Source organism: Macaca fascicularis, chromosome 12 (assembly GCF_037993035.2).
Source record: "Macaca fascicularis isolate 582-1 chromosome 12, T2T-MFA8v1.1".
In the NCBI taxonomy this organism is placed as follows: Eukaryota; Metazoa; Chordata; class Mammalia; order Primates; family Cercopithecidae; genus Macaca; species Macaca fascicularis.
Genome location: NC_088386.1, coordinates 12,135,574 through 12,158,731, shown reverse-complemented (window position 1 = coordinate 12,158,731; position 23,158 = coordinate 12,135,574). Strand labels below are relative to the sequence as shown.

General features: G+C 41.9%; 1 protein-coding gene across 21 annotated transcripts in view; it reads left to right on the top strand.

The window, feature by feature from the left end:
* Positions 1-23,158, top strand: part of CFAP221 (cilia and flagella associated protein 221) — a 114,038-nt gene that overhangs the window by 77,697 nt on the left and 13,183 nt on the right. For 16 of the 21 annotated variants that reach the window (XR_012421056.1, XM_074008863.1, XM_074008864.1 and 13 more), the window contains 7 exons: positions 2,366-2,471; positions 4,424-4,557; positions 6,626-6,706; positions 7,323-7,430; positions 7,520-7,654; positions 16,522-16,680; positions 18,064-18,155. Coding sequence is in view for 18 of the 21 variants with exons in the window: in XM_074008863.1 (XP_073864964.1) it covers positions 2,366-2,471; positions 4,424-4,557; positions 6,626-6,706; positions 7,323-7,430; positions 7,520-7,654; positions 16,522-16,680; positions 18,064-18,155 (815 nt within the window). In the remaining 3 variants the exon portion in view is untranslated. Of the gene's footprint in view, positions 1-2,365; positions 4,112-4,423; positions 4,558-6,625; positions 6,707-7,322; positions 7,431-7,519; positions 7,655-16,521; positions 16,681-18,063; positions 18,156-23,158 lie in introns of those variants that run through there. The other 5 variants (XM_074008869.1, XM_074008866.1, XM_074008872.1 and 2 more) reach the window with 1 other exon arrangement.

The window sequence follows — 23,158 nt, the reverse complement described above, 5'->3', positions numbered from 1 at the left end:
AGAACCAAATCACGAGTGAACTCCCATTCACAATTGCTACAAAGAGAATAAAATACCTAGGAATATGACTTACAAGGGATGTGAAGGACCTCTTCAAGGAGAACTACAAACTGCTGTTCAAGGAAATAAGAGAGGACACAAACAAATGGAAAAACATTCCATGCTCATGGATAGGAAAAGTCAATATTGTGAAAATGGCCATACTGCCCAAAGTAATTTATAGATTCAGTGTTATTTCCATCAAGCTACCATTGACTTTCTTCCCAGAATTAGAAAAAAAAACTACTTTAAATTTCATATGGAACCAAAAAAGAGCCTGTATAGCCAAGACAATCCTAAGCAAAAGGAACAAAGCTGGAGGCATCACACTACCTGACTTCAAACTATACTACAAGGCTACAGTAACCAAAATAGCGTGGTACTGGTACCAAAACACATATATAAACCAATGGAACAGAACAGAGTCCTCGGAAATTATGCCACACATCTACCACCATCTGATCTTTGACAAACCTGACAAAAACAAGCAATGGGGAAAGGATTCTCTGTTTAATAAATGGTGTTGGGAAAACTGGCTAGCCATATGCAGAAAACTGAAACTGGACCCCTTCCTTAACACCTTATACAAAAATTAATTCAAGATGGATTAAAGACCTAAACATAAGACCTAGAACCACAAAAACCCTAGAGGAAAACCCAGGCAGTACCATTCAGGACCGAGGCATGGGCAAAGACTTCATGACTAAAACACCAAAAGCAATGGCAACAAAAGACAAAATTGACAAATGGGATCTAATTAAACTAAAGAGCTTCTGCACAGCAAAAGAAACTATCATCGGAGTGAACAGGCAACCTACAGAATGGGAGAAGATTTTTGCAATCTATCCATCTCACAAAAGGTTAATATCCAGAATCTACAAGGAACTCAAACAAATTTATAAGAACAAAACAAACAACTCCATCAAAAAATGGGTGAAGTATATGAATGGACACTTCTCAAAAGAAGACATTTATGTGGCCAACAAACATGAAAAACAGCTCATCATCAGTGGTCATTAGGGAAATGCAAATCAAAACCACAGTGAGATACCCTCTCACACCAGTTAGAATGGTGGTCATTAAAAAGTCAGGAAACAACAGATGCTGGAGAGGATGTGGAGAAATAGGGATCCTTTTACACTGCTGGTGGGAGTGTAAATTAGTTCAACCATTGTGGAAGACAGTGTGGCGATTCCTCAGGGATCTAGAACCAGAAATACCATTTGACTCAGCAATCCCATTACTGGGTATATACCCAAAGGATTATAAATCATTCTACTATAAAGACACATGCACATGTAAGTTTATTGCAGCACTGTTCACAATAGCAATGACTTGGAACCAACCCAAATGTCCATCAGTGACAGACTGGATAAAGAAAATGTGGCACATATACACCATGGAATACTATGCAGTCATAAAAAAGGATGAGTTCATGTCCTTTGCAGGGACATGGATGAAGCTGGAAATCATCATTCTCAGCAAACTATCACAAGAACAGAAAACCGAACACCACATGTTCTCCCTCATAAGTGGGAGTTGAACAATGAGAACACATGGACACAGGGAGGGGGAATATCACACACCAGGACCTGTTGGAGGGTGGGGGACTAGGGGCAGGATATCATTAGGAGAAATACCTAGTATAGATGGCGGGTTGATGGGTGTAGCAAAATACCATGGCCGTGTATATTTATGTAACAAACCTGCATGTTCTGCACATGTATCCCAGAACTTACAGTATATATTTAAAAAACAACAACAACAACAACAAAAAGAGCTGCTTACAGAATGGAAAGTGATGTAAATTATAGAATGAACAATCCCCTCAACCACAGCTCTGGGCTCAGGTACCACTCACCTGCAGTAGCATCTGCTCTGAAGGCAAAGCTCATTGGTATGCAGTTACCATTGCCCGTAACCCACAGTGCTATTACTGCAGAATCACCTGTGCCATTTGTCCTCCAACTCTGAAAATAGCACAGTGCTAACATTACTATTCAGATATATCCAGAAGAAACAACAAAGAACTAGTCATTCTTTCCACACTGGAAATATGAGAAAATCAAGGCTCATAAATTGGGTGAGACAAGGCCAGATGACAACTTGGTCTTTTTTGTATTCAGGCAATTCAGTATTGCCCGGACTTTGAAGTCTCTGTAACTGCAGTCTAGGGAGAGTAACATGCCACACTCACTCCCTGTGAACTCTGACTTACAGTGGCAGTCTCAGCTCTTAGTGTGATTGGGGAAAGTGAATTAGGTTGAATGCCAAAATGAGCATGTGTTGATTAATAATTTGAAATCATGATCCACTCCAATTTCAGGTCATGATTCAGGGACGATTATTCAATATGCTGAGTGCTGTTCGTGAAATGGACAAAGAGAGTGTACTGAGAAAGATCGGCCAAGCAAAACAATCGATGGCACAAGGTGAAGTATGGCTGCAAAGCACAGAGATGCCAAGACTGATCATGCCTCTGAGTGCGAATTTTCCTTGGAATGAAGTTAGCCCTATGCAAATAAAAAATTTTCACCAGTCACACATATTAGTTTCCTATCCCTGCTGTAACAAATCGCTTGTGCCCTCTGCTTCCTCTTGTCACCAGAGACTAGGGTAGTCATCATTTATACTTGCTGATTGACTGGCTGAATCTGGTATTTTCTCAACCCAGCACTTACACATTAAGCCTTTTAAACTTAATGGCTTAAAACAAGGCAAATTTATCATCTCACAGTTCTGGAGGTCAGAAGTCTAAAACCAAGGTGTTGATAGGGCTGCAGTCCGCCCGGGGGCTTGCAAGTCCTTGCCTTTTCCAGCTCCTGGAGTCCACCTGTATTCCTTGGCTCATGGCCCCTTCCCCGCATAACCCTAACCTCTTGCTTCTGTCCTCGCATCTCCTTGTGTGAGTCTGATTCCCCCGTTTCCTTCCTATGGAGACTCTGATTACGTAAGGCCTACCTGTCTAGTGCAGAATAATCCCCATCACAGAGCCCCATCTGCAGAGTGCCTTTTACCATGGAAGATAACACATTCACAGGCCCCTGGGAATAGGATGTGGATACCTCTAAGTGCCATTATTCAGCCTATCTCATGATATAAAGTGGATCTCCATGCCAGGTTTGGCTGAAATTCCTACCCACTTGGTAATGAACAAGGTCACCCAATCCCAAACCAAGTTGTAATGTCTGTGAAGTGTGGCTGTGGCTCGACCTCCTGTTTTGTGCCCTCTGCTTCCTCTTGTCACCAGAGACTAGGGTAGTCATCATTTATACTTGCTGATTGACTGGCTGAATTTGGTATTTTCTCAACCTACCATTTGCACATTAAGCCTTTTAATCTTGTATTGTATTTCCTTAAGTTAAGGAAATTTCCATCCTGGCCACCATGACCACTGTAGCTCATACCTATAATCCCAACTCTTTTAGAGTCCAAGGTGGGAGGATCACTTGAGCCCAGGAGTTCAAGACAAGCCTGGGCAACATACTGAGACCCCTGCATAATTAAAAATTATCCAGGACTGGTGGCATATGCCTGTAGTCCCAGCTACTCAGGAAGCTGAGGTGGGAGGATAAGCTAAGCCCTGGAGCTCAAGGTTATAGTAAGCTGTGATCGCACCACTGCACTCAAGCCCAGGTGATAGAGCAAGACCCTGTCTCTAAAAAAAACAAAAAAAGAAAGAAATTCCAATCCTCTGATGCCCAGCTTGGCTGGGACTGTTGGAGGCCCACTCTCAGTAGCTTCTGGGAGCCCTAACACCATATCACCATATTCTCCCAATACATATATTCCCAATCCACAGTTTGTATGCCAGCCCACTAGCAGGCCCGGATCTTTCCAGACTCTTCCTCCCTTCCCGGCCTGAGCCTCTGAGCCTGGCTCAGGCTTCCCCGTCCTCCCTAGGCACAACCACACTCCCATCTGCCACTCCACTGAGACCCAAATGTGTATTTTGTTTTTCAAAACATTGTATAACATTTTAATGATTCTCTTTTTTCCTCCTATATTATTTTTTATCTCTGGTGTTGAAGTTTATTAATAAAGAAACTCTTTTTCCTGAAAAATTATAAAATTTACTTGTGAATTGTGTGGGGATGTATAGAAAATGTCTTCATTTACTTCTTTAATCATTTTCTTTCCTTAATTCATCAGAGATATTTTAATTGTGAATTATAATTTTCTGGAAATAAAGATAAAATTTTTTAACCGGAAAGGAGGTTGAGGTAAGGAACCAATGGGACACTAAAAGTGGAAATATATATATATATATAAACACGCACACACCCACTAATTGGTACATGGAAAATATGCAAATATATGTGGTGGTTTCCCATGAAAATACCTTTAGTACCCCCTAAAAGTGCTGTTTTTTTTTCACCCATAGAGGTGAATTTCTTCAAATTCTTCCTGAAGCGGAGCAGTCAGGATGATTATACCAGCCGATTCTCTGTGTCGCCCAATGAGGTGCTGCCCTTCGCTTTCCCAGACTGCAGCTCGCCCCAGGACTCTAACGAGTTGGTAGGTGCTGTCAGACTTGGTGGCAGGGACTGGACATGATCATGATCGTGTTGGGCAGATACAAGGCAAGCCCTTCCGTCTTAGTCCCTTCACCTCCTCCCAGAGGCTCCAAAGGAAGACCAGGAGAGTACTACCAGTGGAAAACCAGGGATCATCTCCTGCCATCTGCCTTGCTCCTAATACACCTGCACAGAGCTCCCTGGTAACCTGGGCTGGTCCTTCCCAGCCTGAAATGCAGCATGAGCACTGACCCCCGCCCAACTGTCCTGGAACTGGGCCTGAGTGCAGAAGGGAAGAGAGAGGAACCCAGAGGGCCCCACCTGGCCCAGGGAGGCAGGCTCTGCTCAGCTGGGCCCTTCTGCTGCCTGGGCAAATTGTAGAAGTCAGGGAAGGGCAGCCCTCAAGTCTGGGCCTGACCTCATAAGAAGGGAATGTGGTCCCAGAAACTGACAATCTAACCCATCAGACTCACAATCCACTTCTCTCTCTCTCTCTCTGGGGTGTGCGTGTGCATTTGTGTGTGTGCGTGTGTGTGTGTGTGTGTATCTTTCTCTCTTGGGGTAGCAGGCGGTGTAATGGCTCATCCTTCTTCCCTTATGGGCACAATGGTGCATTATTGAAAAAGTAAGAGTTAACCCTTATGTTGTATTTACTATACTTCAGGCAGTGTCTTAAGTCCTTCCAGTATATCACCTCATTTAATCTTCAACAAATCTACATGATAGGTTTACCATTTTTCAAATGAGGAAACTGAAGCACACATTCACATAGCCAGTAATAAAATGTTGCTCGCGTTCACATCGTTAGTAATAAAAAGTATACTTAAATCAATATTGCAAGTGCATGTGCAAAATATTTTGTTAATTTCAAAGAATAAACATCATTCACATTCTAAAATATTTGTTAAGCATTGCAGGTAATCTACTCAAGAATTACGGGACTGAATTTAGAAATTCCATACGTTTTCTGCTTCTGATAATTGTATGACTTAAAAGAGCAGAATAATTAGTTCCTAAGAAATAAAAATCCTGTGATTTTCAAGCAACAATAAATGTCTGACACTCGATAATTAATGGGGTGAAGAGGTTGATGGGGTGGAAAGAGATCGTCACTGTGCAGTGGAGCCCCCTCATTATTTTTGAATAGTTTGAAGCTGACATGTTTCATTTGATCTTTTAGTGCTACAAAGACTTCCCTGCTGCTCAGCGTTGTTGAAAAATAGAGTGCTCAGCATTCCTGTCTATAAAAAAAAAAACTATTAATTTATTTCATAAATACTGTATTTCATCAATTCTAAGATGCCTTTTTCTTACACTTAGCATCTAGAAATTGGGAAATGGTATCATTGTGGCATATTAACGTTTCATCATATTAGTTTAGTGATGGCATATTAGATTAGGAGATGTATGCTGTTTTTTGAGTGCCCGTCATATTCAGGCACCATCCAGATCCTCGGGATGTCTGAGACAGACTAGTATGCAGGAAGTGTATTAGGTAGTGCTTCGGGGGTTCGCACCTGTGGAAGGCAGGCAGAGGGGACAGGATTGGGTGGAGAGAGAAGTAGGACCGGGGTCCACCTCAACAAAGGCCTTAGGTGGGCCTGTGAGAACTCTGAGGCTGGCACAGGGTGAGAGGACGCAGCATGATTCCCGTGGCTTCAACCCGCCATGGAGGTGAGCTGCCTGGGAGGAGCGCTTGACCCTGATGGAGGCAGTGCCCTTCAGATGAGGCAGCCCCTGAAGAGGGCTCCCCTGCCCCCAAGAGACGTTTCTATCCCTACACTCCTGGCTGAGTCCTTCAAACCTGAAGGAGTTTCTGAGTGACACACTGCAGCCTCCACAACCGCAGAAAATAAAAGAGACTCACATCCGCTAGGAGACATGGAGGAGGGGGTGATCAGGGCCGCCTTCCTGCCTTATAGATCAAGTGGCAACTGTGGTTGCAGGAGGAGTTGCTCTGAGAGTAGAACTGGTCATTAATGTTTCAAAATGTAATGGAAACAGAAGCATAGCCACTCTTGCTCAGTGGTGATTCTCTGTTCTTTTTCTTTTTTTCCTTTACATTTTAGGCTCCTGATGGCCTTGGACTGGTCCCAATTAAGTCTTCAGAAGTTCAAATCAAGCAGAGTTATTCCTTCTTCAATCTGCAGGTCAGACCTGTCACATAGAATTAATTAATTGAGTTTCTTATTAAGTAAACAAGATATTCTTGAATTTGAATTGCAGTGTTTTATATAGTTTTGCTTTATGGCAGATTACACTGTGTGGCACACTCTGCTGCTATTGGATAACATATGGGAGGTACACCAGATTCTTTTCTCATAGTGTGGTTTATGCAAACCAGGATTTCTACTCTGTGGATATATCTATATCATGCATATATGAAGCTATCTGAACTACATATATTAGAAACTTCGAGAAAAAATATAAGATAAGTGAGAAAAAATTAGTCAGCCTTTCTTGAGACATATGACCACTTCTGTTTTTGAAAATGAAAATATTTTGGTGTCCTTCTACACTTAAGCCATGTAGTATGGTTGAGTAATCATGAACACTCATGTGTGCCGAAACCCAGAGCAGGGCTCAGGACTTTCACTAAAGTCTGTCCAGACTGGTCCAAACTAACAATAGCCACAATCCGATGACTGCAACATGGTTCTTGTCTTACTTTTACCACCAGGAAGCTCGGAAATGCTGTTGTTGAGAAGTAGATCCCACCAAATGGTAACAGGTTTTTAAGGATTTTCAGTCTTCTTTCACCTTCAGGTTCCTCAACTGTACAAAATTAAGAGATATCAGCCATTCTCTGTCCACAAGTCTTCAACAAGTTACAGACCTCAAAAGCTTGCCCGAGCCCTAAAGCAAGGAGCTGAGGTAACACACCCCCACCTTCCAGAATCTCCCTCATCTTTTCCCTCCTATCCTGGCATCAAAACTAACGTGCTGCCCTTGGTCCTTGTTAGGATGAAGTCACCACCATCGTAGCCCTTCCAAAACAAGACTCCACAACTCAGCTCTCTGGCAAGACATCAGTTTTGAGCATGAAACCACCTGAGGCCTTAGCCATGTCTCTGGATTATGATCCTCTGTATATTTTTGTAAGTGGCAACTGGCAGAAGCCTTGTTTTCTGTGTTCCTTTATTTCAGCAATTACTCTACAGGAAAAAGAGCATTCTTTGGGAATATTTTTTCCCTTTGGAATTTCAAGTGTTAAACAATATCTGACCTTTAAAATTGTTTGCCAGCCTTTGTTTTTTGGAGAATATCAATGATTCCATCTTTTAGCAATTCCTTCATTTTTAATGAAAATAATTTTATGATCTTTTCTAAAAATCTATAATATGTAAATATAGGCCAAAGAAGAAATTAAAAAAGAAATTAGAAAGTATTTTTAAGTGAATGAAAATGAAAACAAACAAAAAATCTGTGGGAAATTTATAGCACTACACACCTACATTGGAAAAGAAGAAAAGTTTCAAGTTAATGTCCTAAGCTACCCCTTTAAGAAACTAGAAAAAAGGGGGCAGATGAAACCAAACTAAGCAGAAAAAAGAAATAATAAAGGTCAAATTGACAATTAATGAAATAGGCCGGGCACAGTGACTCATGCCTATAATCCCAACACTTTAGGAGGCCAAGCCAGCAGATCACTTGAGGTCAGGAGTTTGAGACCAGCCTGGCCAACATGGCGAAACCCTGTCTCTACTAAAAGTACAAAGAAATTAGCCAAACGTGGTGGCCCCTGCCTATAATCCCAGCTACTCAGGAGGCTGAGGCAGGAGAATTGCTTGAACCCAGGAGGAGGAAGTTGCAGTGAGTTGAGATCATGCCACTGCACTCCAGCCTGGGCAACAGAGCAAGACTCCATCTCAAAAGAAAATAAAATGAAATAGAAAGCAGAAAAACAATAGAGAAAAACTGGTTCTTTGAGAAGATCAATAAAATTGATAAACCTGTAACTTGACTGATCAGGAAAAAAGGCAAAAGGCACAAATTACCAATGTCAGGAATGAGAAAGGTGACATCACTACATATTCTACAGATTTTAAAAAGATAAGAAGTTAATATTATGAAAAACTTGATGCCAGTAAATTTGATGACTTAAATGTGCAAATTCATTAAAAGGCACAAACTGTAAAATCTTATTTAAGAGGAGATAAATAGCCAAAATAGCTTTTTTTTTCCGAGATGAGTCTCGCTGTGTCCCCTAGGCTGGAGTGCAATGATGTAATTTTGGCAAGCATCTCCTCCCGGGTTCACACCATTCTCCTGCCTCAGCCTCCCAAGTAGCTGGGACTACTACTTGGTGCCCCCCACCATGCCCGGCTAATTTTCTGTATTTTTAGTAGAGACGGGGTTTCACCATGTTGGCCAGGATGGTCTTGATCTCCTGACCTTGTGATCCACCTGCCTCGGCCTCCCAAAGTGCTGGGGTTACAGGCGTGACCCACCACGCTCAGCAAAGTAGCTTTATATCTGTTAAAGAAATTGAATTTTTGGTTGAAAACTTTCCCACAAAGAAACCTCCAGGCCCAGATGCCTTCACTATGGAATTCTGCCAAATATTTAAGGAAGGAATAATACAAAATCTACACAAATTCTTCCAGAAAATGGAAGAGAAGAGACTAATTCCCAAATCATTCCAGAGGCTAGTATTACTCCGATACCAAAGCCAGACAGAGATATTACAGGAAAAAAAAGAAAAGATCAATATCCTTCATGAACATAGATGAAAATATTTTTAACAAAATTTTAATAAATCAAGTTAATTGCTTTATAAAATGGATAATGTATCATAACCAAATAGGGGCTTGAATCAGGAATACAAGATTAATTTAACATTAAAAACTCACTGTAGTTTACATGTAACACTCTAAAAAGGAAAAACATCTCAATAGTAACAGAAAAATTATCAAACATCCATTCCTGATGAACGCTATCAGCAAGTGCGGGATAGAAGGGAACTTTCTCAACCAAATAATAGTCATCTATTTAAAACCTAGAGCCAACATCAAACTGAGTAGTAAATGACTGAATGCCTTCCTCCTAAGGTCAAGAACAAGGCAAGGATGTCTGCTCTCACTAATTCTATTCAGGATTATAAGTGTAGCCAATGTAACAAGACAAGAAAAATAAATAAAAGGCAGCCAGATTTGAAAAGAAGATATAAACCCATCTTTATTTACAAAAAAAAAAAAAAAAGATTGTCTATCAAGAAAATACAATGAAATCTACAAAAAACTACTTAAACTAATAAGGGAATTTAACAAGATTGCAGGATGTAGAATCACCATATAAAAATCAATCATATTTCTGTATACTAGCAATAAACATTATGAAACTTAAGTTTCAAAAGCCATATCATTTAACAATAGCATCAAAACATGTGAAATAATTAGAGATAAATATGACAAACATGTATAAGATCAGTACACTGAAAATTATAAAACATTACTGAGAGAATTCAAAGAAAACCTAAATAAATGGAGAAATAAACAGATTAATGGAACAGAATAGAGGATCCAGAAATATATTCATTCATACATTATCATCAATTGATTTTTGACAAAGGTCAGAGATAATTCATCAGAGAAAAGATAACCTTTCAACAAATTGTGCTAGAACATTTGGATATCTATTTACCAAAAATAAAAACAAGAATTTCAATTAGTATCTCACACCATCTATGTAAATTAATACAACATGGATCATAGACCTAAATAGAAAACCTGAAACTGTAAAACTACTAGAAAACACACAGAAAATCTTTGTGATCTTCCAATTAGACAAAGATTTCTTAGATAAAACACCAAAAAAACACAATCCATAAATGGAAAAAAAATGGATTAATTGGACTTTGTCCAAATTAAGAATTTCTGTTAATGTTAAGAAAATAAAAATATAAATCACAGACTTGGAGAAAATATTTGGAAATCACATATCTGATAAGAACTTATATCCAGAATATATAAAGAACTGTCAAAATTCACAAAGGAAACAGTCAACAGAATGAAAAAGTGACCTACAGAATATAGTCGGCAAACTATATATTTGATAAGGAGTTAATACCCAAAATATATAAGAAACTTCTACAACTCAATAGTTAAAAAAAAAAAAAAAAAAAAAAAAAAAAAAAAAAAAAAAAACCTGGCTGGGTGCAGTGGCTCAATGCCTGTAATCCCAGCACTTTGGGAGGCCAAGGCGGGTGGATTACAAGGTTAGGAGATTGAGACCATCCTGGCTAACACGGTGAAACCCCGTCTCTACTAAAAATACAAAATTAACTGGGCATGGTGGCGGGCGCCTATAGTCCCAGCTACTCAGGAGGCTGAGGCAGGAGAATGGCGTGAATCCTGGAGGTGGAGCTTGCAGTGAGCCGAGATCACGCCACTGCACTCCAGCCTGGGTGACAGAGCAAGACTCCGTCTCAAAAAAAAAAACAAAAAAAAACAAAAAAAAACTAATAACTCATTTTAAATAGTGGGTTAAAACTTGAATAGACATTTCTCCAAAGAAGACTTATAAATGGCCAACAGCTATATGAAAAAACTGCTCACCACTAATCATCAGAAAAAAAATCAAAACCATAATGAGATATTACCTAACATCTGTTAAGAAGGCTATTGCCAAAAAAATAAAACACAGTAAGTGTTAAGGAAGTTGTAGAGAAAGTGGAATCCTTACACACTGTTGGTAGAAATCCAAAATGGTACATCCACTGTAGAAAATAGTATGGAGGTTCCTCAAAAAATTAAATATAGAACTGCCATATGATCCAGCAATCAGCTGGGTGTGGTGGCACATGCCTATAGTCCTAGCTACTTGGGAGGCTGAGGCAGGAGGACCCCTTGAGCCCAGGAGTTCAAGCCTGCAGTGAACTGTGATTTCACCACTGCACTCCTGCCTGGGCAACAGAGTGAGACCCTGTCTCAAATAATAATAATAATAACAGTAATAATAATAATGTGAACCAACAATCCCACTTCTGGATATGTTTCCAGAAGTATTAAAATCAGGGCTAGGCATGGTGGTTCATGCCTGTACTCTCAACACTTGGGAGGATAAGGCAGGAGGATCACTTGAGCCCAGGAGTTTGAGACCAGCCTAGGCAACATAACAACACCCTATTTCTACAAAAAAATTAGTGAGGCGTGATGGCAGAAGCCTGTAGTCCCAGCTATTTGGGAGGCTGAGGCGAGAGGATCGTTCGAGCCCAGGAGGTCAAGGTTGCAGTGAGCCATGATGGTGCCACTGCACTCCAGCCTGGGTGACAGAACAAGACCCTGTTTCAAAAAATAGAGAGAAAGAAATCAGAATATCAAAGAGATACTAACACTCCTGTGTTCATTGCAGCACTATTCACAATAGCTAAGATATGAAAACAATCTAAAAATCTATCAACAGATGAATGGAATAAAAAAAGTGGCATATTCAGACAGTGGAATACTATTCAGCCTTTAAAAAAGAAGGAAATTCTGTAATACGCAAAACAGCATTGATAAACCTTGAGGACATTATGCCAAGCTAAATAAGCCAGTCACAGAAAGACAAATATGAGATGTTGATAATAGCCAGATTGACAGAATCAAAGAGTGAATGGTGGTTATCAGAGGCCAAGAGAGGGGAAAATGGGGAGTTACCAGGCAACAGCATAAAGTTGCAGTCAAGAAAGATAAATCCGCTCTCACAATCTGCAGTACAACATCGCACTTAGAGCCAATAATGCACATTTAAAAATTTGTTAAAAGGGTAGTTCTCATGCTAAGTGTTGTTACCACAATACAATAAATAATTTTTTAAAAAATTATCAGAACTCAATAATAAGCAAGCAAACAATCCAATTTTTAAATGGGCAAAAGATTTGAACAGATTCTTCACCAAAGAAGATATACAGATGGCAAATACGCACACAAAAAGATGCACAGAATAATGCATCATTAACAACGCAAATTAAAACGGCAATGAGCTCTCTCTGTTAGAACACCTACAATTTGAAAAACTGCTGGTGGGAATGTAAAATGGTACAAGTACTTTGGAAAACTGTTTGGCAGTTTCTTACAAAGTTAGTAGTTAACATACACCCACCATATGTCCAACCATTCCATTCCTAGCTATTCACCCGAGATAAATGGAAGCATTAAACTTGTGCAAGAATATTCATAGCAGATTTCCAGTGCTCCCCAAACTGGAAAATAAGTGTCCATTAGCAGGTTAACAGATAAACAAATTGTGGCATAACCATACAGTTGAATACTCCTCAGTAATAGAAATGAATGAACTCTTCATGTATATAAAAATGTGAATGATTCTCAAAGTAATTATCTTGGGTAAAAGAAATCAGACAAAAAAGATTACATGCTGTTTTGTTCAATTTAGATAAAAGTCTAGAATATCTAAAGTAATCTACAGAGACAGAAAGATTGGTGGCTGCCTGTAGATGGGTTGGGTGCATAGGTGTGGAGGGGCAGGAAGTGAGGATGGGGGAATGATGAGGGGCATGAAATAACTCTTGGGGGTGATGGAAATGTTCATTATGTTTATGACGGCAATGGTTTTGCAGGTGTAACAAGTGTTAAAACATACCAAACTATGTAATTTAAATATGTGTCATTTATTGTACATCAACTATATATCAGTACAGCAGTAAAAGTAAGAATTAGGAGACCCTAAGGAAAGAAAGGAAACACTGTAGTGGTTACAACTGGTGAAGCATTATAGTGAAGTCTTGGGCTGATCTCTGGGCATTCAGCCTGGAGGAGGGAGGGTAAAGGGCTCTGAGAAAGAGGTGTCTAGGAAAGGGTAGGCTCCAAGCACTAACAGTGCAATTGAGTGTCTGGAACACTCAAGGATTGTATAAAGGCACATCAAGAAAAGAAGAAGCAATTATAATCTACAAGAGGGGAAATCAACTGAATATCAGTATGTGCTCAAAATAGGAAACCAAACTAAAATTTGACATGATTTTTAAGAGCTGATGGAAAATCTAAAAATATAATACATTTGGCCATGATATCAGAACTCTTCTTTAATGGTGGCCCGCAGGTCATGATATTGAACCTTTAGCCAAAATATAAATAAGTAAATAAGCCAAACCCGTAATCCAAGCCTCGACTTGGCCTGGCAGAGAAACATATTTACATAGTTGAGAGAAAGTAAATACTACTTATTAGTTTTCAACTTTTAGAGACAGCCTATGAGCAAAGCATGAGGGTCTGGCTGTAGTTCTGGAAGGCAAATGTTAAGGATCTCAACAATATCAAAGGAAAATTGCGAAAGCAAGAAAATAAGGTACAGGAAAGCAGAAGAATGATGTTTTCATTTCACCTGAAGGGGAGTTGAAATACTCAACTAAAGATGATGAACAAGAAATAGGGGTATGTGTGTATCATTTCAAGTCACAATGGTGACCAACGGCAGAATAAGGCAACCTTCAAAACAGGAAAGGAGAAGTTTGGAAGGGGCATTTGTGTACATAAGCAAAGTCCTTGTCTTGCATAGTAATGAGTCAGTAGATACTGCCTGAGGTTGACAATCAAGAAATGGAAGAATAAGCATGATGTTTAGAGTTAGGGTGGTGACCACTAGAGTCACAAAAGCCAGAAACATGGGAAAGAAGCAGCCTCTGGGATGTGGGCCTGGTAACAAGAAGGGCCAGCGGAAGACCACTGCTTTTCCTCACAAATCCTTGCAGCCGAGGTGAGTTGCTACCATATGCATGCGTTAGTTTAGGAAAATTAAAATTAAAGGCATCATGGGGTGACCACTCAGACCAGTTACGCTGGTAGCAATGGGGATCTGAAGGATGACAACTACGGGAGACAGTGCCATTGCCATTTCCAAAAAGACTGCGTTCATGACGCTTGGCCCAAGGCAGAGAGAGCCAGCCACATGGCAGCTTCACATGTCCTCAGTCAACCAGGGTAGAAGACACTCCTGAAGGCCACACAGGGCATTTCCCCTCCCCTGGTGTTGTAAACCTTTACCCTCACACTATCCCCATAGGGTGGGCCCAGCCCCACTCCCCATCACACTGCCTCCCTAAATCCCACCTCAACCATAAGTGCTTACCAAGGTGTATGCTTTTTTCCACATTACTGTGGGCATCTCAGACCCCCTCAGTGGCCATCGTTGCCTCCCTGCCCTCCCCACTCCTTTATATGCAGGAGTTCAGTCCAGAGCCCTCTCCCTACCTTTGCCCCAGGCCCTCATCCTGGCCCTCAAGTGGCTCGGCAGCCTCTGCACTAACGCTTACCGCCTTTCCAGCCTTCTTGACTCACCACCGCTGGGCCCTCCCCCACCTTGCCTCTGGATGCTGGAATGCGTTCAGGTCTAGCTGCATGTCATTTAAGTTTGGGGGGACATTTGTTTCTTGGCAGTGAGATTGAATTTCCATAGGCTAAGTGGTTTTGTGGGGTTTTTTAACTTGTTTAAAAAAGTCAGACAAACAACAGAATCTCAGTGTAGTGGTTCTTAAACATCAAACATCTGAAATTAGACAGCTGGCGGGGGTGCTATGTTGCTGTTTGGAACAAGAATAGGGTTCTTGTTGCACGAGCCTCTGAGAGAACAGTAAAAGGCTCTGTATTTTAGTATTTTGATATAATTGCTCTGTGCCTCCATTAGTTCTGCTGGAAAATTAATAAAAAACAGGATCTCCCTTAAAACCAGATACTACTTCCAAATGGAGCCTTCCTGAATTAAACACATTACCAAAACAATGTTAAATGTTGACATTTCCTGATACATCAAATGTCATCCTCTTTTTTGTCATCTCTTTAAAGTAGCTTTTAAAAGCCTATTTTTGTTTTCAAAACCAGAGCTCATTTGCTTTTTTAAACCAGTTTGCTCATTTAATAACTCCCTAATTCATCAGCATTAGAAACAAATATTCAAAGCTGTTTTAAGCTGTGATTTCATGTGAGTTTAGTAAACCCATATGGTATGTAATGAAGCTCTTAAGCCTTAAAAGTGACGTTTATGAATGACTATGATTTTTTAAACGCTGCTGGCTTGAAGACACCTCTGCTCTCCTGCTTCTTTTCCAGAGAAGCTGACGTGGAGTCACAGAGTGCTAGTGCTAGTGGGAGCCACAGACAGCATTAGCTGATGCCTGTCCTATCCCTGGCTTAATGCTCATCATCACTGGCCATCAGAGAAATGCAAATCAAAACCACAATGAGATACCATCTCACACCAGTTAGAATGGCGATCATTCAAAAGTCAGGAAACAACAGGTGCTGGAGAGGATGTGGAGAAATAGGAACACTTCTACACTGTTGGTGGGACTGTAAACTAGTTCAACCATTATGGAAAACAGTATGGCGATTCCTCAAGGATCTAGAACTAGAAGTACCATATGACCCAGCCATCCCATTACTGGGTATATACCCAAAGGATTATAAATCATGCTGCTATAAAGACACATGCACACGTATGTTCATTGTGGCACTATTCACAATAGCAAAGACTTGGAATCAACCCAAATGTCCATCAGTGACAGACTGGATTAAGACAATGTGGCACATATACACCATGGAATACTATGCAGCCATAAAAAAGGATGAGTTTGTGTCCTTTGTAGGGACATGGATGCAGCTGGAAACCATCATTCTCAGCAAACTATCGCAAGAACAGAAAACCAAACACCGCATGTTCTCACTCATAGGTGGGAACTGAACAATGAGATCACTTGGACTCGGGAAGGGGAACATCACACACCGGGGCCTATTGTGGGGAGGGGGGAGGGGGGAGGGATTGCATTGGGAGTTATACCTGATGTAAAGGACGAGTTGATGGGTGCAGCACATCAACATGGCACAAGTATACATATGTAACAAACCTGCACGTTATGCACATGTATCCTGGAACTTAAAGTATAATGATAATAAAAAAATAAAAGAAAAGAAAAAGAAAAAAAAAAGAAACTGATAAACAAAAAAGAATATTTTTTCCCTGTCTTTGGCAGAATCCCAACCCAGGATTATTTGCTGTAATGCATCCTCTGACCTACGCAGAAACGTCAATAGATTACCATCTATGCTCTCACCCGAAGTACAAAATCACCAAAGAGTCCCACCACGGGTCCAGCATTCCTGTCACCCAAAAGCAGTTTCTCCATCACACGGTAATGTCGTCACCAGGCTCACTGGCAGAGTGGCCCTGGGCTGCAGGGAGGGGCAGGGGACGAGGACAGGGTCACAGCTGGAATTGAGACAAAGAAGGTTTGCTGCCACAGCTGCAGAGCAAGAATGGTAACACCGCCCCCATACCGCCAACCCTAAAGGGGTACAGGTGGAGACCCTGCACCGCCTTGTCCTGACCACACCTGCCTCTCGGGCTGCCTGCTGCCCTTTGTCAACATTCCTTTGGAAGGCTGTACCTAACGTTCATGTGTTCGTATTTCAATCATGTAAAAACGGCCATATAGTATGCGCAAACCCTTGGTCTGACCTCCTCTCTCTTTGACCCCAAGTATAGAAACCAGAATGGACAAGGTGGTGGTGTGACACATGCAAAGAAGTGGCCCCAAGGAATTACTTCCCCCACAGGGAACCACCCTGACCTGAATATCCCCCGACACCCCTTAAGGGTAATCCACAGGCCCTTCAAACTCAATCAACCCTTAACTCAGATTATGATCTCTCTCCCCACTTCTACCAGCCAAGCCACACCCTAAACTGCCTCCTCTTCCTGTGTCACCTACTTGCCTTTCTGTTTTATGGACTTTGTGCAGTTACCTATGAGATTCTTTCCCTCCTCCCACATTCCCCTCATCTCACCACCCCGGGGGGCCACCAGTGTGCCACTGACACAGCAAACAGATTTGCAGACCTCCCTCTAGTCTAGCCTGTGGCCCACTGCTGCTGCAGTCCGCCTTCCCTTCGCAGAAATCTTTCTTTCTCCCAAGGAACTTTTCTAGGCACAAGTTGATCCTGTCATTTCCTGCTCAAAAGCCTTCCGTGGGCCCCACTGCCTGCAGGAGGAGCTCCAAGCTCATTAGCTTGGCCCACAGTGCCCCTGTGACCTGCCTGGCTCTCCAGCCAGATTCCCTTCTGTCTCTATCATGCACCCTGCACTCAGCCCAGCCGGGGTCTCCTTGCAGCGCTCTCCTCCCACGTGGTGCGCATGTGCAGCTCTCCCGCCTGGAGTGCCACTGGATGAACTGCCTTCCTCTCCGAGTGTTGCATTAGCATCACATTCACAACAAACAAAACAGATTCTAAGGCCGCAGCTGCCCTCCATCCCGAGGACATGTTGCTTGTACAAGTGCCTAATGGGAAGCAAACCTCACCTTTGTCTCTAATTCTGTGTTGCATTGTTTAATGTGCTTTGCTGAAGCAATTGCCTTTTTGCTTCAGAAAAATCCAAACTGAATGAAATTACAGATTTTGCTGCTTAGCCTTTTAAGACTGAAAAAAGAGTTAAATAAAACAAAAGTCCTTCCAAAACGTTACCTCACCAAACAGTTGCTTCCCATGTAGCACCCGTGTGCTGACTTTCCTTACAGGACATTATTCCTGGAATAATGCACTGGAAAAGCTTCCAGTCCCTGGTTCTCTCCTGCCTGCCGGACCCCTCCAAGGTGGAGACCACAAAGAGGTAAGCACTTCTCATCTGTTTGTTCACAAGCATGTGTGCCCCACGGATTACAGAGGCAATGATCCCCAAGAGTTAAATGCCAATAATAGGCCAAACCATACTTTTAAAGCATGAGAGAAGTTTGCTAGTCAGAGAAATTTGATGATGTGTAATTGATTTTCATATTTTGAATTTATCTTAATCAAGATACACTTTTTTGAAAAGTAATGCCCTAGGTGACAAATTGGCAATGCTTGAGTACAAGTAGACAACCATTCCATATAATTTAACTGACATATTCATGGTCAATCTTTTTAAAATTCATAAATTGCTGCCTGGGCAACAGAGAGAGACTCCATCTCAAAACAAAAAAAGGGGGAAAAATCATAAATTGCCAAGATTAGCCTTCCTCACTCCCTGTATCCAGTTTCAAAGAATCCACAGCCCTCTTGTGCCACAGGCTGGCATTCACTGTGAGACCATGGCAATCCCCACACAGAAAACAGCCTACAATGCGTAGATCAGAATATTGTTGAATGATGAAAGAAGAAACTTAGAGTGACTACATTTTTGCTAATTTGCTTATTTAATAGCTCTTCAAAACCGTAAGATATCAAACAAGTAGCCTCGTGCCTTTTCGTTAGACTCTCTCTGCCTGGCCAATCGCTCACTCCTGAGCCTTTGGATTTGCTTCTTTAGTCCACTGTCCTTATAAATACGGCTAAATGAGTAATTGATGAACAGACGTGACTAGTGTCCCAAAATGATTATCATCAGCTGTCAAAGTCCCAATCTTCTGATCCAAAATGAGGCCCACCCCAAGGTGGCAGAGCCCCGGCATGGCCCCGAGAGTGGCCAAGAAACCTGAGCTCTGCCACCAGCCAAGATCAGTAGGTGATCTTTACACACACCCCAGCTCCCACTCAGGTCACCTGGATCCTCTGACTCAGAAGCTCACCAGGGAGCTACATGAGCCCCAGGAGCCATGTGACCTCAGCCACACCCCTTGGCCAACTCTCTGGGCCCAGTCCTCTTGTCAGTAAGACAAGGGGATTGGTCTTGTTGCAAAGGCCCTTCTCAGCATTGACATTTTAATTGCAGTAAGAGTGCCAGAGCTCACCCAATGTGCAGCCGTCCATGTACACTACACATCCACCCACGCCTCCCCAGGTATTTGAGGAGATAGTCGGAATCTGGGTTGTGACCCCAGAACACTGAATTTGACTTCCTTCTTCATCGTCTTCATTGAAGGGCTTCATTGGTAAGCTCTTCCTGAACTAAGCCAAATGCAGCCATAGGTCATGTACGTCAGGGCTTTCCCATGTGCTGTCCCCTAAGGGTTACTTCCTTAGGGCTTCTCTACTCCTCTCCTTTGCCTGAAGATTAGCAGGCGGTAAACAAAAAGCACCCAGCATAGGATTTGGGTCATGGCAGGAACTAAAAACTATGTTTCTTTCCAATTATTATACTTCATCCATTCCTCATCCACCCTATTGCCATCTCAAAATCAGCATCCTTGTTCTATGTTTTTAGCATATTTCTAGAATGTCAGATCTCCAGAGCTGGTGGGAACAATGGCATCGAAGAGAGAAGGAAAGCTTTGGCATGGGAGAGACCTGCCTCCATTGTACGCTGGATGTATCACCAGCTCTGTCCTTGGGCGAGCTACGTATTAATGAAGCCCTTGGAGCAATAATCTCCTCCTCTCTGAGACAGAGGCAGTGACGGCATCCTCACATTTGTGTGTGTGAGGATAAAAGTGCAATGATCTTGTGAAGCATCTAGCATCATGCCTGGTACATTCTTAGTAACTCTTCTCTCGCTTCTACCCTCCTTCCCCGCCCACTAAGTGTCGCAGTCACTCCATCGCCACCAGATGGCGATGGTCCGTCACCACATTGACAGACTGCCTCATTTTGCTGCGGGTGAGGATGCTTCAGATCTGACCGCTGCAGTCAGTAAACAGGGTTTGGGGTGCTGTGAGGAGACTGAATAACAAAAATGAAGAATGGTGAGAAGTAGCGACCCGCTGACCGTGTCCACCCGTTGTCAGCATGTGCGATTCTTAAGAATCAAGAAAAAGCATCCTATTTTCTTTCCAAAGCAGTGTCCTTGGAAAAAAATCTCCCAAGGCCGTTCTTTCAACAAGCAGTGAGAATGCAGTTACCTTGGGCTTGAATAACCATGAATTAAACATGAACTCTCCATGAATTAAAGAAAACTCTCGAACCATGAGTTGTTACTTTCAGCTTATGTGCCTGAGTGCTCTGTTGGGCCAGTTTGTTTCAAAATAAACTGCAGTTGCATAACAGCTCATAAAATCAAGAGAGGATTCTGTATCTCCTTAGCGTGGATTTCCACAGGATGTAAGACTCTAGGTCATGTTTTATTTCTGAAAACAGATACAAAATAAGAAGTGTAATTCCTTTTTTAAGTTCTGTCTTAGTTTGTTTGGGCAGCTACAATAAAATACCATAGATGTAATTTATGAACAACTGAAATTTATTTCTGGAGACTGGGAAGTCCAAGATCAAGGCGCCGGTAGACTTGGTGTCTGGTGAGGGCCAGCTTCCTGGTTCAGACATGGTTGTCTTCTCACTGTGTCCAAACATGGCAGAAAGGGGAAGGGAGCTCTCAGTGCCTTTTTATTTTTTAAAGATGAGATATCACTCTCTTCCATGCTGGAGCGCAGTGGCGTGATCATAGCTCGCTGCAGCTTCAAACTCCTGGGCTCAAGTGATTCTCCTCCCTCATCCTCCCAAGTAGCTGGGATTATAGGTGTGCATCACCATGCTCAGTCAATTTTATTTATTTATTGTAGAGACAGAGTTTTGCTACATTGCCCAGGCTGGTGTTGAACTCCTGGCCTCAAGCAATCCTCCCACCTCAGCCTCCCAAAGTGCTGGGATTACAGAAGTGGAGCCACTACACCCAGCGTCTCAGGCCTCTTTTATAGGCACTAATCCTATTCATGAGGGCTCCATTCTTATGACCTAACCCACCTCCCAAAGGCTCCATCTCCAAATACCATCACACTGGGGGTTAAGTTCTTATTATTTTTAAGGTAAATAGGGATAGGGTCTTGCTATGTTGCCTGGGCTGTTACTCCTGGCCTCAAGTGATCCTCCCACCCCGGCCTCCCAAAGTGTTGGGATTACAGGTGTGAGCCACTGTACCTGGTCTGGGAGTTACCTTCAACATGAATTTGGGGACAACACAAAATTCAGTCCATTGCAACTTCCTACTTATCCATTAATGATATTCCAACTTTGCAACCATTTTACTTGAATAAATTAACTCCTATTACTTATGAGGTTTGCCTTGTATCTTTTGCCCCTGACAACTGTTTGTTGTTAAACCATGCAATATAGTTATTTAGTGTTTATTTATTCCAAGTTATTGTTGTATTTGTAATAATTGAAGCAGCTCATTTATTTCTTTACTCTTCAGTAAATTCAGAGATAACTTGTTAAGTCTCTTTGGACTTCCATAAAATCTGAGAGTCAGTGACAACTGAAGAAATTATCTAATCCAATAGTTCCCAGACTTCCTGATTTCATAGACGAGCGAAATGTCCAGAAGAACTTTGGGAACTGTCTTGGCAATGTCAGGGTTTTACTTTGTCAAGTAAGGACATTAATTTTTTTTTTTTAATAGAGTCTCACTCTGTCACCCAGCCTGGAGTGCAGTGGCATGATCTCAGCTCACTGCAACCTTTGCCTCCTGGGTTCAAGTGATTCTCTGCTTCAGCCTCCTGAGTAGCTAGGACTACAGGCGTGGGCCACCACACCCAGCTAAGTTTTTGTGTTTTTAGTAGAGACAGGGTTTCACCATGTTGGCCAGGTTTGTCTCGAACTCCTGACCTCAAGCAATCCACCCACCTCGGCCTCCCAAAGTGCTGGGGTTACAGGCATGAGCCACCGTGCCCGGCCAGGACATTAAAATTAAACAAAGCAACAGCCAGACACATTGGCTTATGCCTATAATCCTGGCACTTTGGGAGGCCAAGGCAGGAGGATCACTTGAGGTCAGGAGTTCAAGACCAGCCTGGGCAACATGGTGAAACCTCGTCTCTACTAAAAATACAAAAATGAGCTAGGTGTGGTGGTGGGCACCTGTAATCCCAGCTACTCAGGAGGCTAAGGCAGGAGAATCGCTTCAACCCAGGAGGCAGAGGTTGCAGTTAACCAATATTATGCCACTGCACTCCAGCCTAGGCAACAGAGCGAGACTCTTATCTTAAAAGAAAATAAACAAAAATTAAAAAAATAAATAAAACAAAGCAAAACAAATTTTAAAAAGGCCCAACCACCATCTACTGTCATCACCATTTCAATTTTAAATGAATATATTTCACACACACAAAAAAGTGAGAGGAACATGGTCTCAGAATTTACAAATTGGGTAAGTTTTGCTTCATGAAAAGCCGTTGGTTGTTGCCATTCCATTGTCCTAGACCAACCTGGTCCCTGGCGAGTGGCCCAGACCCTGAACTTCTCAGTCCCTCTTCTTAGTGGGAATTCTCTCTGACTATACATGTTCTAAAGTAAAGTTTTGGTAGAATTTTCTAATAGAACCTGGATTCTTTATCATGAAGTCAGTTACTACCAGGGCTAACCTCTGTGTCTCCGGGCCCAGATTCCTTTTGGTGGGAAATGGAATTAAAGACCAAAATCTGGGTGCTATGTATACACATCGCTTCTGGGGTGGGGTGGGGTTTGCTTCTTGGCCTGTTCAGCAGACAAAGTCAGAGATACACACAAACACACACACACACAATGTACACACAAAGATACATGCAGCATACATATATATGTAATGTGTGTGCATATAAACACACATATATTCATACATATCCATATTTTAGAAATCATGAATTCACACCAATGCCTACAGTTCCAGTCTGTATCCATAGAGTTATTGCTTGCTTTCCACCATTCCATATTTGTATCTCCCTTCTTCCGCTGTGAGAACCCTGGCTTCTAATACATTGACTAATTTTATAATACATCAAAAATCATTTC